Below are 17,373 nucleotides of genomic sequence, written 5' to 3' on the forward strand. Positions count from 1 at the left end.
TGTCCCAAATTGCGGTCGCCGAAGTCGAAGATGTCCTCGTAGGAAACGAGGAGGCGGCAGAGCTAGAGCAGAGACTTGTTCAGAAGTGAGCTCGTCGGATATCATTGGCGTGAAGTGGTCGCACAAGGATGGTGAGTCTAGGGTCAAATCGGGTGGCGATTCTAGGGACAAGGTGGAAACTGTATGGTCGGCCAGTGGTGTCAGATGTGCAAGTGACATCCCGCGAGGAAGAACTTGCGCCGAGAAGCCAAAATTGAGTATAGGAAACGAAGTTCGATTGTCTGTAACTGTCACCACCGTGTTGGGGAGCGCGACATTGCGCGTCATGGCGAGGTCAGGAATCGGGAAAGCAACATAATCACCATCAGGTACTGGTGGGAATGGCGAGAGCTGGACTTGAACGGCGGCTTGCGGCGGAAGTCGAAGAAACTCGAGAGAGCGGAGACGGGATGGACCGGCAGGGGTGGTATCTGAGAACGAAGGGAGTTCCAGCCGGAGAAGTCCTGCTGAGCAGTCATAAGGGCAGCGTGCGTGGAGAGAAAGTCGATGCCAAGGATGAGATCATGAGGGCAATTTTCGAGTACAGAAGACAGAACTGAAGTGTGATGATCAGAAATGGTGATGCGTGCAGTGCACATTCCAAGCACAGCAGGAGTACTCCCATCGGCTATACGGACGGTAGATGTAATCGCGGGCGTTAGAACTTTTTGGAGGCGGCGGCGGAGGTCTGAGCTCATGACAGATATTTGTGCACCAGTATCAATGAGAGCAGTGACAGGTATACCATCAACGAGAATGTCAAGAAGGTTGCATCGCTTGTCAGGAGTAACGAGAGGATTTGCAGTCCAAGTCGTGCATGCAGCGTCACCTCCAGGGGCTGCACCGGCTAGTTTCCCGAGTGGCGGTCAAAAGGAGACCGAGAACGGTGAGGTTGGGGCCAGCGGGACTGACGGCGCTGGGGCGATGGCGAGGTCCGGTGTTCCGAAAAACGGTCCGCACTTGTCTCAGCGCGGAAGGACGGGGCATATGGCACACGTTCGGAGCGGGAACCCCAATTGTTGAAGCTTGGGCGAGGTGATGAGGTCCAACGGCTGCGGCAATGGCGGGCTATGTGTCCTATCCGATGGCATGTGAAACATATGGGCCGATCATCAGGTGTACGCCATTCGGCCGGGTTTCGTCGGGGCGGGAAGGTGGCGTTCGAAGTAGCAGCCGCAACGACTGGAGGAGCCGAGACGGGAGTAGAACTAGCATTTCGGAAAGTCGGTGAAATGCCCATATTCGCAATCTCTTGGCGGACCACGGCCTGGATTAATGAAACAGGAGCGAAGTTGTTTCCTGAAGTGCTGTCGCCAGGCATGACGGGTGCCATAGCCTCGAGTTCCCTACGGACAATCCTGGTGAAATTTTCCGGAGCTGGTGGCTGACGTAGCGTGGGTATTCGCGATGGATGGATGGATGCTATGAGCGTCCCCTTTAAAACGGGGCGGTGACATGTCTGCCACCAGGCTCGAAGAAGAAAAAAAAATAAAAAATAAAACTTCCTTGTTTCATGTTGGCCTAATACCTTATCTACATTGATTAAATCTATGTTATTATACCAAAAAATATAAATTCACGGTCCATATCTCTGCCTCTTAAGGCAGAATGACCTTATTTTTCCCCCATTATTTATTTTTGTTCTTTATCTCTACTTTTCTGCCACCAATACTCTAACCGTCTCTTACTTATTTCTATCGCGGACGTGTTCAGCTTTCCATTGTTGTCCCTAAAACCTAAGGCTTCATGTAGACTCGTGCCCACACGTATACCTGGGTGAATATCGCCACATTCAATCAGTACATGTTCCATCGTTTCCTTAGTTCCCCCGCAGCATGTACATTGTTCTTCTTCGTTACTAAATCTCGCTTTATAACTACGCGTTCTAAGGCAGCCCGACCTTGCTTCAAACAGTAAAGCGCTTCCCCTTGAATTATCATAAAACCTTTCCCTCCTTATTTCGTTTTTTCCTATTCGGTAGTTACTCAGAGCCGGCTTCTTTTCCATCGCTGTCATCCAATAAGTCCTCTCCGCCTCTCTGACCTTCCGCTTAACGCTCCTTGTTGCCATATCGCCCGCACTGCCAGCCGTATATTTACTGGTGAGCCTCCTAGTTCTTTTTCTCCACTGCGTGTCAACGCTTTTTCTATACAAATACCTGAAAACCTTCTCTGCCCATCTACTCTCCTTCATTTTCCTCAGCCTCTCTTCGAATCTCATTTTGCTCTGCGCTTCCCTCACTTCAAAGCCTGTCCATCCCCTTTACCTGTCCATCACCCTTTACCGCCTCATTTGTCGTCTTCCCGTGAGCGCCCAACGCGAGGCGGCCCACCGTCCTTTGATTTACATCCATTCCTGATTGCACCTCTGACTTCATGCACACCACTGAGTTCCCAAATGTAAGCCCCGGAACCATCACACCCTTCCACAGCCCTCGAAGCACCTCGTACCTATTGTATCCCCATAAAGCTCTGTGCTTCATAATTGCAGCATTCCTCTTTCCCTTTGCTACCGATGCTTTCTCTTGTACCTCCATATATCTATCCCCCTCATTTACCCATACTCCGAGGTACTTGTACTCGCTTACCCTCGGTATTTTTTGGCCCTGTATTAATACCGTATGGTCTCCGTGATCATTGAATACCATCAATCCACATTTTGTTGCACTAAATCCTAGTCCTAGAGCCTCACACTCCCTTCCGCATATATCTGCCAGTCGCTGTATATCATCTTGACTGTCCGCAAATAAGACAATATCATCAGCATAAAATAGACCTGGAAGCTTCTGCTCAACCATCGCTCCGACCTGTTTGTGTGACAAATTAAATCCAATGTTGCTACCTTCTAGCGCTTTTTCCATCCTCGCCATGTACAGCATGAATAACAGCGGGGACAAAGGGCATCCCTGTCTCAGCCCCTTGCTAATTTCAACGCTGTCCTTGCTACTTATTCCTTCCCATTCTATACAAACTGTATTTCCTCGGTATATTTCCCTCAAAAGCTGTACACAGTCGTCACCTATGCCCACTTCCTTCAATATATCCCACAAAATTTCCTGATTAACGTTGTCATACGCCCCGGTGATATCTAGATAAGCTACGTATAAGGGCCTGTTTTCTATTTTAGATATTTCTATACACTGGGTAAGAACAAACAGATTATCGTCTAACCGCCTGTCGATTCGAAATCCATTCTGAAGTTCTCCCAAAATATCATTTTATTCTACCCACGCTTCTATTTTTAATTTTACTGCCTGCATCGCCAACCTGTATAGCACCGATGTAATTGTTAGCGGTCTATACGAGCGAATGTTATCCTTTTCTCCCTTGCCTTTATAGATTAAGTTCATTCTACTTTTTCTCCAACTGTCTGGTATTTCCCTCTCCTGTAAGCACTTTTCTACGGCTTTCAGCAGTGCTTCTTTAGTGTTATGTCCGAGTTCGTTAATGAGGCTGACGGGAACCCCATCCAAGCCCGGAGTAGTGCGCTTAGGAATTTTTCCTTCGGCCTTCTTCCAATTGAAATTCTCTAGTACTACATCTTCTTCGGTTGCACTCCTTTGCGTACTTTTACTCACCGGGGGAATCCCCTGGGGGACCTTTTTAAACGAATCGGCTGTTGTCTTTCGGATGTAACCTAGCGCTTCATATCCTTCCAATTTATTTCCTCCTTCATCTACCATATGTTGTTGCATTGTGACAGACTTCCTACCCAGCGCTTTTAGGTGGCTCCAAAAAATCCTAGGCGCGGCCTTCTTCTTTTCGCGAATCTCTGTCATCCAGCGTTCACTTTCACCTTTAATTTTTGCCTCGACTAATTTCTGCACAATGGATTTTTGCTCTAAATATATTTCCCATATTTGGTTGACTTCGTCCTGTGGCCGCTTCTCCTTTTTTGCCTGTCTGTGCTCCCGTGATGCCTGACGTCGCATCTCGATCGCTTCCCGGATTTCTTTGTTCCACCAACTTTTTGGCTTTTTCTTTCCTTTCCAACAAATAGTTTTCTTCTCTATTTCCATTTCTTTCGTGATTACATGTAGCAGCTCACTATACTTCCAGTCTTTGCCTGGTAGTTCGTCTACTTTTTCCTCGACTCTTGCGGCTATATTTGTTATTTGTTTGTCATTTAGATACGAGCTGCCAAACTTTGATTCTATGTTCTTATTTTCAGTTTTATATCCCATTTGTAATATTATGCGTTTATGATCACTACCCAAGCTGTTAATGCCTTCTTCGTCTATTCTCATCTCTCTAAGTTTGTCATATATTCCTTCTGTCATGAGACAGTAATCAATGCTCGATTGCCTGTTTCTGACTTCCCACGTGATCTGCCCCTCACACTTAGGCCCCACGTTAACTATCTCAAGACTATGTTGCTCGCAGAGATGTAGCAATAACTTGCCATTGGTGTCTGAATATCCGTCAAGGTCATGAATGTGAGCGTTCATGTCCCCTAGAAGGATTATCTCGGCATCATGACCAAATTCTTTAATATCGGTGCTTATGCATTTCACTATCTCCAGATTCTTTTCTCTGCAGTTATTGCCTGTCCACAAGTAAGCTACACCTAGCCACGTTTTCTTTCCGCCTACTGTGCCCGAAACCCACATGTGCTCTGAACACGTTTGTTTCACTCTCTCCCATTTTGTTCTGCTATGAATTAGCATTCCAACCCCCCCACCTCTCCTTTCTGATGTGATCCTGTTACATCCTTCCCAAACATAATTTTCAATATGTGGTGGCTCTTCCAAGTCTCTAAGGTGTGTTTCTGTAACCGCATAAACACCTATCTGTTCCTTGTTTAACTGTCCCTCAATCTCTAACCATTTTGCCTTTTTTTTTTTTGCCACCCTGCATGTTAATGTAACTAATTGCAACACGCGCCTTCTCCCTTCTTTTACCTTTTGTCTGTTTTTTCGCTATACTACCTGTCAAAGAGTCCCCCTGGTTGTTTTGCTCATTACAAGCTACCATGGGCACCGAAGGGCCCGCGTGCCCCCCAAAAAAGCTACTGCGCGTCCTGCAAGACGCCAACCCACCTCATGGCCAAGCCTCCTATCGAAGTGTATTCCGTCTCTTCGAAAACCACCCCACCTGTGCACCTCTCTGTTTATTTCCACTACCTCAATGCCTTTCTCTCTACTCATCTGCCATATCTCTTTGTTTGCGTCGACAACCGCTCTTTGCAGGTTGCCGTCACGCACCGGTACCTCCGGTATTGTGCATACCACTATCTGCACCTGAGGGGAAATGGCGCGCATGTCATCGACCCCTTTCGCCAATGTGGTCCCTAGTTCGGCTGATTCGTTACTCAAGACGTCGTTTAGACCTCCCGCGATTATCACGAGGTTACGTCCATTAGACTTAGCTGCGAGTTTTGCGTTAGCTTGTCTCATCACTGATCCCAGCCTATGGCCCGGGAACTTTCCTATTAAAACTCGTTTGTCGCCTCTCACCCTTTCCTTGACTGCTTCTGCGCATGTAGCTAAATTCGAGTCCCCGGCGATTATCACGTGATCCGACTTTTCTGGTGGACTCTCCCGCACCTGGCCACTGCACCTGTTACTAGCGCGTGCTACTGCTGTTTTGTCCCCTCCCGTTCCCAAGACTACTTCGCGGAAGGTGGGTCCTGTGTCTCTTGCACCTGTCTTTTCCAAACCTGTTTCCCCCTTCGCGCCTACCACTGTGGGGGTCGATGCCCCATTTTTCCCGCTGTCGCCTGCTTCCCTGTTCCCCGTGGCTACATTTGCTGGCATGGCTACCTTTGCTGGCATGGCTACCTTTGCCAATCCCTCCTCGGCTGACTTAAGCCTTGCCGCCATAGCCATCGTTTTTTTCCCGCTCTGTCGCTACCGCTTTCTCCAGCTCGGAGATTCTCACCTTGAGCTCATTCTGGGCGGCCATCATTATTTCCATCTTCGCCTCTAACTCGCATTGCTTACACTTGGCGTCAGCTCTCTCTGTCGTCTCATCCTCACAAACCTCTATTTTCCGCCCCATTCCGCATCCTGAACACTTTACGGTCTTTTTGACCATGGCTATAGAGCATTCACGCGGCAGATTAGATACACTTAAAGCCAAATGATATCACAAAACTCCGCAAGTATGTTACACTTCAAAGCACCTGTGCACCTTTCAGCCACGTGGTGGCCAAAAAAACAAATATTAAAAAAAAAACACCCGAAGCGACTGTCACACCACTTTGTACCAACAGCACAAAGTTGTAAGCTCTATTAAGCTGCAATCTAGTGGCTTAACTAAAGAAACAAGCTCGAATCATGCAAAAAAAAAAAAAGCACTTATCTGACGATGTCATTCCGGAGCCCACGAAAAACACGTCCGTCCTCTAGCAGCAACCACAAGAGTCAGCAATTCATGCGACTCCAGCAATTCATGCGGCACCTAGCGGCAGTGGGAGGAAACAGCGCACGGAGGTCCAAAACAGTCCGGACGCCATAAGTACCGTATCGGCTGCAGTCGTGGGTGGTAAGATGGAGCCGCCAGTAAAGAAAAAACGAACCGCCAAGCAGTTCTGCTGTGTTCCTCAGTGCGTGTCTGCGAGATGGAAGTATAGCGCTACTTCTTTTCATGCATTTCCTTCCGAGGCGAATCTTCGCATCGGTAAGGCTGTGACGCCGACGATGACCGTTTGCTCGCGGCATTTTCCACGGGATGATTTCTTCTTTCCAGGTGAGTCATAACGTAGTTCAGCGCAAAAAACAGGCAACAGACGAGTGAGAGGACAAGGACACAGCGCTTAGCAACGTTAAGTTTCCAGGTGAGACACTAGTGTAAACTTGTGAACTAGAACCTATTACATGACCATTGTATCTAGCGACTTTACATGTCGCTGCGGCGCCTGAAATATGTCAACAAATGTGGCACTGCGAGGTCTCGGTGCGCCATGTGCATTGCACTTGCGATTGAGCTGTACCTTATTTTCTTTTAATGTTAACCGGAATACGAGGACTTCATCTATTGGGCACACTTGCGACTATTTGTTGCATGTATCATGCCGCAGTTCGAGCACATGTGCGACCTTTGAATGGTGTCTGCGTTGTTCGCGTCTTCTGCACTACACGTGGCGGCAACCCGGAAGGCATCCTATGCACTTTCCAGCACAACGCTCGCGCATCGTGAACGGGTATAGGAAGTCAGTGTTTACTACTGGCGTACCAGCAAGTTCGGGGAAGCGATCATTGTAACCTTGGCACTTATTGAAAGCGCAGTCTCTTGCATGGCACGGACGAATTCGCAGTGCACTCAAAAAGATCTCCGCGCACGAGTACGGATTTGTCTTCCAATCACGTACGAATGTGTCCATATGATGCTGCTATTTCACTCAGCCGGTTTATTACAATAATTGGTGACATGCACGCCACCCTCGCGACAATTTTACTCGCCCTTGCAGGTTAAGGAAAACCAACCGCATCCACTTTTTGCTGGCGTACACCGTACTACAAGTGCAGTATTAGTACCTAAAGTAGCGTTATGTAGATTATTTCGATTTTGCTGACGTCAGCGTCATAAGCATTCATCGTTTTATTGTGTTACAAGCAACTGTAATACTTACGGTGGAATAGCGCAAATACCAAGACGAGAGAAGATGGGAGACGAACAAGCGCAACGTCTCCCATCTGCGCTTGTTCGTCTCCCATCTTCTCTCGTCTTGGTATTTGCGCTATTCCACCGTAAGAATGAACCAACTCGCCCAACAAGTCACCTTACTGAAGCAACTTTAAACTGTGTCTTGCAGATGCTACGTTCGGTGTGCAATGTTTCATAACGCTCCAAACATGACCCTAATTTGCTTGCAAGTGCCCTTTGTTTTTCCTAAAAACATTGTGTTTCTGTTGTGAAAAACTAAATGCAACACACATCGACACATAAAGCTTCAACATTTTATTTTTCAGATGTCCCATGCCAGCGAAGACGGCTAAAAAACAACGCCGTACCAAGCCAGTGTCGGTGTAATGCAAGAGACTCCTTTCATCGGCCCTATTGCTATCCCAAACTGCTGCTCTGCAGCAGCTCTTTGTGCGTCGGACACGATGAATGATGAAGCGCGAACTGCGTTAGAGGAAAGGAAAAAAACGAGTTCGGAATCGGAGCAGGGTCAGTTACGTTATGCCAGCCTTGCTTCAAAAGCAATGAAGCAGTGAGCTTGCTCTGCGTTACCATGCGCGTCGATGTAACTAGTCACGGGTCACCTACCTGTAACAGTGGATCAAGACAGCCGAAATTTGCTTGCACTTCGCGGACAGTCCAGCTGTGCGCGAGCACTTCGCCTCAGTGATGGGGGGCTCCCGGAAAACACCGGCGATTCGAACGAGGATCTCGTGTGGGTCCGCAGTCACGCCGGATGTTTGCACACACAACGCCACCACTTCCAGCACACCACTCGCGCTTGCAGGACCACTCGTTCCTACTAAAATGAGATGTTAAGCATCGACAACCCGTCCCCTTCTACAAAACATCGCGAACTGCAGTCACATTGCAAAAAAGTTAATGTTTGTGTCAGAGACAGCGGATGCGGGCACCTCCGTGAATCCGCCATGCTACACAGTGTGGCCAGACCGTGCCAGACTCCGCAGCGCCTTCTCATGTTGAGAGAGAGAGAATTTATTTACAGAAAGGCAGAGAGGTCGGCCTGAGCTATAGTTTGCTCTGGCCTGCTACTCTACACTGGGGAGGGGGGACAGGGGAGCGAAAGAGTGATGAATGACGATGGTAAGGTAGGGAGATGAGAATATAGTTCGTGACGCTGGGGCAAATCTAAAGACGTGCATCCAGTCCAGTGGCTTGTAAGAAGGCTACGACTGCTTTTACGACCACACTTGTGCTGCTGACGTCAGGCCAAGGACCTAACACAACCTCATCGGTTAAAGGCCTACTATGATACTGCCCAATCGATGAGATCAGTTTTTGTCGTTCTCGTGCGTACGCTGGACAGGCGCAAAATATATGTTGAAGTGTCTCTGGTATCCGACAATGATCACAATCGGGACCTGTGTCACTGCAGCCGATCAAGTGGGCATAGCGTCTTGTGAATGCCACACCAAGACGAATGCGGTGAATGATGCATGTCATATTTCGCTTCAGCTTGTGAGGCATACGAAACTTCATTTCTGGGTCCCATTTATGAAGCCGCTTGTGCCGGCGTTCTGGTTTGTTCCAGTGCTCCGAAGTGTAGGTGCGCATTACTTGCCGAAGTAAGGCGTTAGTGTCTGCTCGCGAAAACGCAATGCACACTTCCGGCGCATTATGTAAAGCTGCTTTAGCTTCGGCGTCAGCCTTTTCATTCCCCATCACGCCACAGTGAGCAGGTATCCACTGGAATGCTACATGATGTCCATTTTTCATAGCATTGCCAAGAAGCTCAGCAATTTCTCTCGATAAGGTATAATACGGGCCTTGTATCATGATGCAATCGATGGTTTGGAGAGCAGCTTTGGCATCACAGAATATCGTCCATCTTCGAGCGGGCTCTGCGGAAATGAATCGTATTGCTTCCCGAATAGCAACAAGTTCCGCAGCAGTCGAAGTGGTCTTGTGATCCAACTTGAAACTTCTAGCGACGGTCATTTGCGGAATGACAAAGGCTGCGGCGGAAGCCCGTGAGGTGGTAGATCCATCAGTGTATACGTGTGCCGCACCGCCATACATTGTATAAATGTGCAGGAGGGTAAGTTGCTTTAGGCCGATAGATGGTACCAGGGACTTCTTCGTAATCCCAGGTATCTGAAGCCTAACAAGCGGTCTAGGCAGAACCCACGGAGGTGTCACAGGAATAGATGGAGAGAATCTTGATGGCATAATGTTCTCGTGCCGCGATAGAGCTCTAGAATAACAGCAGTCTGGGTGGGTAACAGGGAGTGCTGATAGGAGATGTTGCCTGTGTCGGGTCAGCAAGCGAAGATGGACTCGAAGGGGCTCGCAGAGCCTATATACATCCATGGGACAAGCCCGAGCTTCGGCGATAGTACCATTGGTTGATGTGCACCGTGGCAGGCCCAAGCATGTGCGCAAACCTTGAGCTTGGATGCTTTCTAGCGTGCGCAGACAACTAGGTTTCATGTTGGAGAGCACGGGCATGCTGTATCGTAAGTATCCTACGAATAAAGATTGGTACAGTTGTAGGAGAGCAGCCTCCGGCGGACCCCATCTTGCTCCTGCCAAGAACCGAACCACGTGGACAAAACTTTTCAGCTTTGTCTTCATAGCAGCGACGTGTTTAGACCACGATAGATTCCGGTCGATGATGACACCAAGGAATTTGTGTTGTGCTACCGTAGGAATCTCGGTCCCATTCACGATTATTGGGTACCTCGTCATTTGTTTGCGCGTAAATGCTAGCAGTGCGCATTTTTCAGTTGAGAGTGCGAGACCTTGACGTCGTAGGTACCTTGCTGTGATGGTAACTGCACGTTGCAGTCGGGCACGCAATTGAGGACGTGTAGCTCCAGACGCCCATATGCAGATGTCGTCAGCATATGTGCTAACCTTCACCGTGTCAGGAAGTTCAGCACCAAGTCCAATCAACGTGATGTTGAAGAGGGTCGGACTGAGAACACCCCCTTGGGGAACTCCGCGGATAATATTATAACGATCGGTATCTCCGTCGTTCGTCGACATATACACGGTACGGCCACTAAGGTAACTCACGATCCATGCATATATTCGGCCGCCGATGTCTAAATCCTCTAGCGCATCAAGGATGGCATAATGCAAGACATTGTCGTAGGCGCCCTTTATATCAAGAAAAACTGCGGCCACTAATCTGCCGTGTTGGGAAGGTGGTGAAACCGGTGAATGATGCGCCTACTTTTCGCCTGTTCAAAGCGACGACATTCTGCTATGACCGACTCCACCGTCGAGCAATCCTTGTACAACAGGAAATTGAAAGCATCATCGGCAATTCCTTTCAGTATGTGCCCGACTTTGTCCTCTTCAGCCATGTCCTTGTCTGCCTTGCGGCACAAAGCCAACACGTCCTGTATATAAGCGATGTATGGCTCTGTGGCCGTCTGGGCACGAGTTGCGAGCTCTTTCTTTGCGGCCACTTGTCGTCCAATAGGTTTCCCGAATAAGTCGCGCAATTTCTGCTTGCAGACGTCCCAACTTGTCAACTCTTTTTCATGCGTCTCGTACCAGAGTTTTGCAGTGCCACGAAAGTAGAAGAGGATGTTTGCCAGCATCAGCGTTGGGTCCCAGTGGTTGCTGCTGCTGACGCGCTCATATAGAGCCAGCCAGTCGTCGACGTCCACGCCGCGTGTGCCGTTGAATGTGCCAGGATCACGGGGCTGCACCACAACGATCGGCTGTGGGCCTGACGGATCTTGTTCACACTGGGTCGCTTGGTCCGTCATCGTGGTAGCTGCAACGCGCCGTCCGCTGCGAAGATCCAGTTCCTGGTGCTGTATAGCGAGTCGTACCCCGCACCTTCCACCAAAGATGTTACGGGGAAGAAACTATATCCACATGGTATATTTAACAGCAAAAGCGTACAACGCTGTCGCAGTCCAAGCGCGTTCCACCCAGCACTTCGTCGTCGTCATTCGCTGCCCTTCTCCGCCCGTGACAATATCTTACAAACTATTTAGGAAGGGTCCGTGCATACAACGCGTGCATAGTTCTTCACAACGAGTGTGCAACACTGTGACAGCGATATAAATAGATAACTTGGGGTATGCAGCAAGTGACTCGAATACAAAAAATTAAATGCAAATGCCACATTGACTGTTACTATGTGCAAGAAAACACCACAGTCTTCTGTGACCTCATAAAGTAATAAATCAGTTCTTTGCAAAACAGTTACTTTTGTGAACCTTCGCTAATTGAAATAATATTCCCCAACTCTTCCACGCGTGCACAGTCAAATGCAAACGATAGTCAGAACTCAATAAAGCGCTATGTTCATGTGCAGGCACACTGCAACTTCAAGGTCATGAGGATTCAATGAAATTAACATACAATAGTGGTTATTGAGGCTCAATGAATAAACTCATTTACAGAATTTAGAACAGTACATAAGCAAAATCGTCTGTTGCTATATAAAATGTCAGTTAATTTTTTTCGATTCATTCTCCTTTGTTATCAAACCCGCAATTTGAACTGTTTTGGTTTCCGACCCAGTGCATTATTCTAATTGCCCATCGACTGTCTGCCCTACATGTAACATGCCTAGTCCAGCTTCACTTCGTTTTGTTTATTTTGTCTAATATGTCATTTACTTGTTTTTGTTCTCAGAGTCATGAAGCTGGTATTCTAATATTTGGGTTTTTACACGCCAAAACCATGCTATGTTTATGAGGCACGCCGTAGTTGAAGGCTCTGCAAATTTCAACCACCTGGTGTTCTTTAACATGCAATGAAATTGCACAGTACCTGGTCCTCTAGCATTCTGCCTCCGTTCAAAAGCGATGGCCACGGCTGGTTTCAAACTCGCGACGTTCAGTTCAGCAGCCGAGAACTATAACCACTGTTCCACCGTGGCGGATGAAGCTGCTGTTCTGTCCTTCTAACCGATCATTTTTCTCTCAACCCCCCAAAAACTGTTGTGGCAGAGTACCTGCTGGAAGGCACTTCACGTTCAACAAAAAATAGAATGGCTTGTTTAAGTACCACAGCAATGATGCACAATGTGACATAAAGAAGCATATGCACAAAAGAAAAATTTTGACTGAGCTCATCTATGGCGTCTAAACAAAAATTTTAACTTCAACATTTTACATGCCAAAACTGCTTTATTATGAGGAAACATCGTAGGGGGAGATCTTTATTATTTGTGACTACTTGGGGGCTTCTAACAGGCACTGCAATGCAAGTAATCTCCATTTTATGCATTTTTCCTTTGCTCCATCATAACTAGGGCTCCGTATTTTCGGATAAATCTGAAAAAATCCAATAAGCACTCTTGGGGTTAATCCCGCTTTTTTAAAGTACAGGAACTGATTCAATGAACCATTAAGAGAGCATCGAAATAATTGTCAGCTAATCGCGCACCTGGACAATCTAGCAACACATGTATCGTGGTGCAAATGTGCGCTGCTTTTGGAAAAAAGCACAATTTTGTCACAGGTTCATGATAATTTGGAATGAGTAATAGCGGAATCTTATATGATGATCCGTTGTCTAAAAGCTATTTACAAAAGTAATTGCTAACAGAATTAATACGACATTAGAGTTCAATCAACCAAGAGACCAGGCAGGATTTCGTACAGGCTTCTCAACAATAGACCATATTCATACTATCAATCAGGTGATAGAGAAATGCGCGGAATACAACCAACCCCTATACAAAGCCTTCATAGATTACGAGAAGGCATTTGACTCGGTGGAGACATCAGCAGTCATGCAGGCACTGCGGAATCAGGGCATCGACGAAGCCTATATAAACATAATGGAATAAATCTACAGCGGATCCACAGCCACTGTAGTCCTCCATAGAAAAAGCGACAGAATCCCAATAAAGAATGGCGTACGGCAGGGAGACACGATCTCTCCAATGCTATTCACCGCGTCTTTACAGGAGGTTTTCAGGGCCCTAGATTGGAAAGAATTAGGGATAAGAGTTAATGGAGAGTATCTGAGTAACCTGCGATTCGCTGACGACATTGCATTGATGGGTAACGCGGGAGACGAATTACAGCTCATGATTACTGAACTGGATACTGAAAGTAGAAGAGTAGGTCTGAAAATTAATATGCATAAAACTAAAGTAATGTGGAACAATCTTGGCAGAGAACAGCGCTTTGCGATAGGTGGCGAGACACTGGAAGTTGTAAGGGAGTACGTCTACTTAGAACAGGTAGTAACCGTGGAGCCGAGCCATGAGAGTGAAATAACTAGAAGAATAAGGATGGGATGGGGCTCATTCGGCAAGCATTATCAAATCATGAATGGTAGTCTACCACTATCCCTCAAGAGGAAGGTATATAACAGCTGCATCTTAGCGGTACTTACCTACGGAGCAGAAACCTGGAGACTTACAAAGAGGGTTCAACCTAAATTGAGAACGACGCAGCAAGCGATGGAAAGGAAAATGATAGGCGTAGCCTTAAGAGACAGGAAGAGAGCAGAGTGGGTCAGGGAACAAGCGGGGGTTAAGGATATCATAGTTGAAATCAAGAAGAAGAAATGGATATGGGCCGGGCACGTAGCACGTCGGCAGGATAACCGGTGCTCATTAAGGGTAACTGACTGGATTCGAAGAGATGGCAAACGCGTGAGGGGGAGACAGAAAATTAGGTGGGTAGATTAAGAAGTTTGTAGGTATAACGTGGCAGCAGAAAGCACATGGCTGAGTTGATTGGCGGAACATGGGAGAGGCCTTTGCCCTGCAGTGGGCGTAGACAGGCTGATGATGATGATGATGATGATGATGTGATGACACATGCACATACCGACGATTGTATCAGAGTACCATCCAATAATCTTTCCTCAAAAGAAATTCATTTTATAAAAACAACCTAACTTTTATCATGCGTATGCCCAGTGAGTTTTCGTATCTTGCCTCAGGTTTTTGCAATGCCATCCTTTGTGTATATATGTGACGGAAACATCTGGAAATAAAACAGTTGTTAGTCTGCGCTCTGTGTTTGTGGTGTAATCAGTCAGTTCCTGTACGTTAAAAAAGCACGATTACCCCCAAGATGTACAACCAACTAGCCCCTATAGCTGCTCTTGTTGCAATAAACACCCGCCGGTAAAATTTTTGACAATTCGGATTTATCCGATAAACTCCTGATTTTAAAAGGGCATTTTCAGCATTCAAAGGGCATTTTCAAAGCTGAGGATCACCAATCGAAATGAGTAAACCTCCATCAGCGGCAGCAACCTCGTAAAATATGCTTGCGTCTATTACAATAAGCTTTAAGGTTGCAATATGAACAAACGTATGTGTTTTGTATTCAAGTATTTGTGCATGTATGTATATGTGTTTGTGCAGTTAAACCTACCAGACATCTAAAATACACTTAGTGTGTTCGCATGTTTTCGTTCATTTCATCTAAGATTTCGGAGTATTGAGAATAATAATAATAGGTTCTTCATTTTTCATCGAGAAGATGAGGGAGGCTGGGAGAAAAAGATGAGAAGCAGCTTGACTAGCTCCTGCCCCCCCCCCCCCCTGCAGTACACTTTGGCGAGTTTACAACAGTGCACATCAACTGCCTTATTAACAGGGTAAATGAACAGGAAGTGGGAAAAAATTACAGCATGGAGGAACATGATTATCAGCAACAATGCAACGCGTTTTCATTGCAAATAAAATTAATAAGAACAGATTGCAATAACTTATATTGCAAAATTAAACACCGAATTTCGGAGAATTTGAGGTTTCCGTGAAATAATGTCCGCTAAACGCCAAATTTCCTCCCAAAAAATAAACTCCGAAAACACAGAGCCTTAATTATAACGTAGCTGCCAAACCGCAACCTTATGGAGAGGGTACCTATGATGACTATCCAAGCATGTGAATAGCATTCTAAATATAGATGCAGTCAGTGTTTATCACGCTAGCTTTTTTACAACAACCAATGCTTATGACAGCTGGTGGCTCATTTGCATGCTAGTTTCATAGTACCACTGTCCTGTCAAGCTGTAGTCATTATGCCACCGTTGTCACCAGGGGCGTATCCAGAAATTTCTTTCGCGGGGGGGAGGGTTCAGCCGTATTTTATGTATGTTTGTGTGTTTCCACTTTGCATGTTTGTATCTGCATGTATATACACACAAGCAAAATTGAAACATTTCGGGGGGGGGGGGGGGTCAACCCCCTCCCACTTGGCTACGCCCCTGGTTTTCACTTCGTCCTTCTCAAACTGCTATCGAAACCTGTGCACTGATGCACTTCAGAACAGCTCCATGTGCTTTTAAAGGGAACGCGAATCTTTGTGGCGCAACCAAATCCCTTTCTGTCGCGAGATTAGTCGACCCTGAATGACCAGCACATGCATGACAAACAGCTTAAGAACTTCATTATGAAACAGTGCAACATGTCACTGCTTTCCCATCCAGGAAATAGGATAGCACCCATCGCAAACTTTGAGTTTCACTCTAACCGGTCTATCAGTGGGTGAACCTGCACATACAAGTGGAACAGTAACCTTTGACATAAAAGTTCGGTGCAGGTTGTCATAGCAGTGCCTTGCAATTAGATGATGGCGCGATGTGTGGCCCTCACTCTATGGACATTGCATTTTTTTTTGTTTCCTGCGTTTCACTGATGTTCTTCGATGGCAGTGTTATGCCACTTTACCTGCCAAAACCAATTTGATTCTGAGGCATGCCATAGTGGAACACTGCAGGTTAATTTTGATTGCCTGTGAATGTTTAATATGCACTACAACCCAAGTTTAATTCACTACAACACAGCTACCGTGGCCATGATCCAATGAATTGATATCATGCTCTGTGGAAGAATGCTTTAGATAATTGAATAAAAAAATATATGAATTTCAAAGTGAGGTTGTCGCACGTCACGTGGGTATTTGACAGAGCTTCCCCTGTGGCTCCTAGACAGGGTCTGAATGCCCAACTGGAAGCAAAATGCTCTAAGCAATACATCGTGCAAGTGTCCTTGAAGTGATGGCTCAAGTGTGCCCTTTGAGACGCGAAGCTCTCGGGATGGAATTCCATAATTGTTCGAAAACCAAACATTTACTTCCTACGTGAACAGCACAAACAAAATGTCACGTCACTGGAAAGTTCAGAGCATTCGTTATTAGTTGAAGGTTGCGGCCACATTTCTAGGCAAGCATGTGAGGCAAAACTGAACGTTCACTTTCTGATTGCATACAACATTCTCCTCCTGCTTGCATATGTTGTGCCACAAATATGTTTGTATGGCCTTCTTTCTTATTTTGCTTTACCATTTACAGTGTAATTAAGGGAAACGAATAAAGTGAAATGAAAAACGTACTATTGTTTGAAGCTTTGACGAGACCTCCGTTCACTGCAACAGAGATAGCACGTCTGACACAACAAGACAGCATCCTGCAGAGGTTGTACAAGACAGTGCAGATGGCACAGTGGAGAAACTCACTCGAGATGACTTCGTTCCTTACCGACGACGAGCGACCGCACTAGCACTGCATCGCGAGTGCCTCACACTTGGATCACGGGTGGTCGTACCGAGCACAGCACGATTCCACGTTCTGGCACTTCTGCACGCTCGTCACCGAGGCATGGTAGCCATGAAGAAGTGCACAAGGAGCTACGCATGGTGGCCAGGAATCGACAAGGTGATCGAGGAAACGGTGCGACAGTGCAGTGAATGCCTTTCAACGCAGAAGAGCCCACCCAAAGCTCCTATTCCCTCCTGGGACCGTCC

At 46.8% G+C, this 17,373-nt stretch overlaps 1 protein-coding gene across 1 annotated transcript in view; it reads left to right on the forward strand.

Annotated features, from left to right (window-relative positions):
• Positions 1–17,129, forward strand: part of LOC119406731 (uncharacterized) — an 80,000-nt gene extending 62,871 nt beyond the window's left edge. The window contains exon 5 of the mRNA XM_037673463.2: positions 17,005–17,129. Coding sequence (XP_037529391.1) covers positions 17,005–17,129 — 125 coding nt within the window. The remainder of the gene's footprint in view (positions 1–17,004) is intronic.
• Positions 17,130–17,373: the final 244 nt, after the last annotated feature.

Source organism: Rhipicephalus sanguineus, chromosome 10 (genome assembly GCF_013339695.2).
Source record: "Rhipicephalus sanguineus isolate Rsan-2018 chromosome 10, BIME_Rsan_1.4, whole genome shotgun sequence".
Lineage (NCBI taxonomy): Eukaryota > Metazoa > Arthropoda > Arachnida > Ixodida > Ixodidae > Rhipicephalus > Rhipicephalus sanguineus.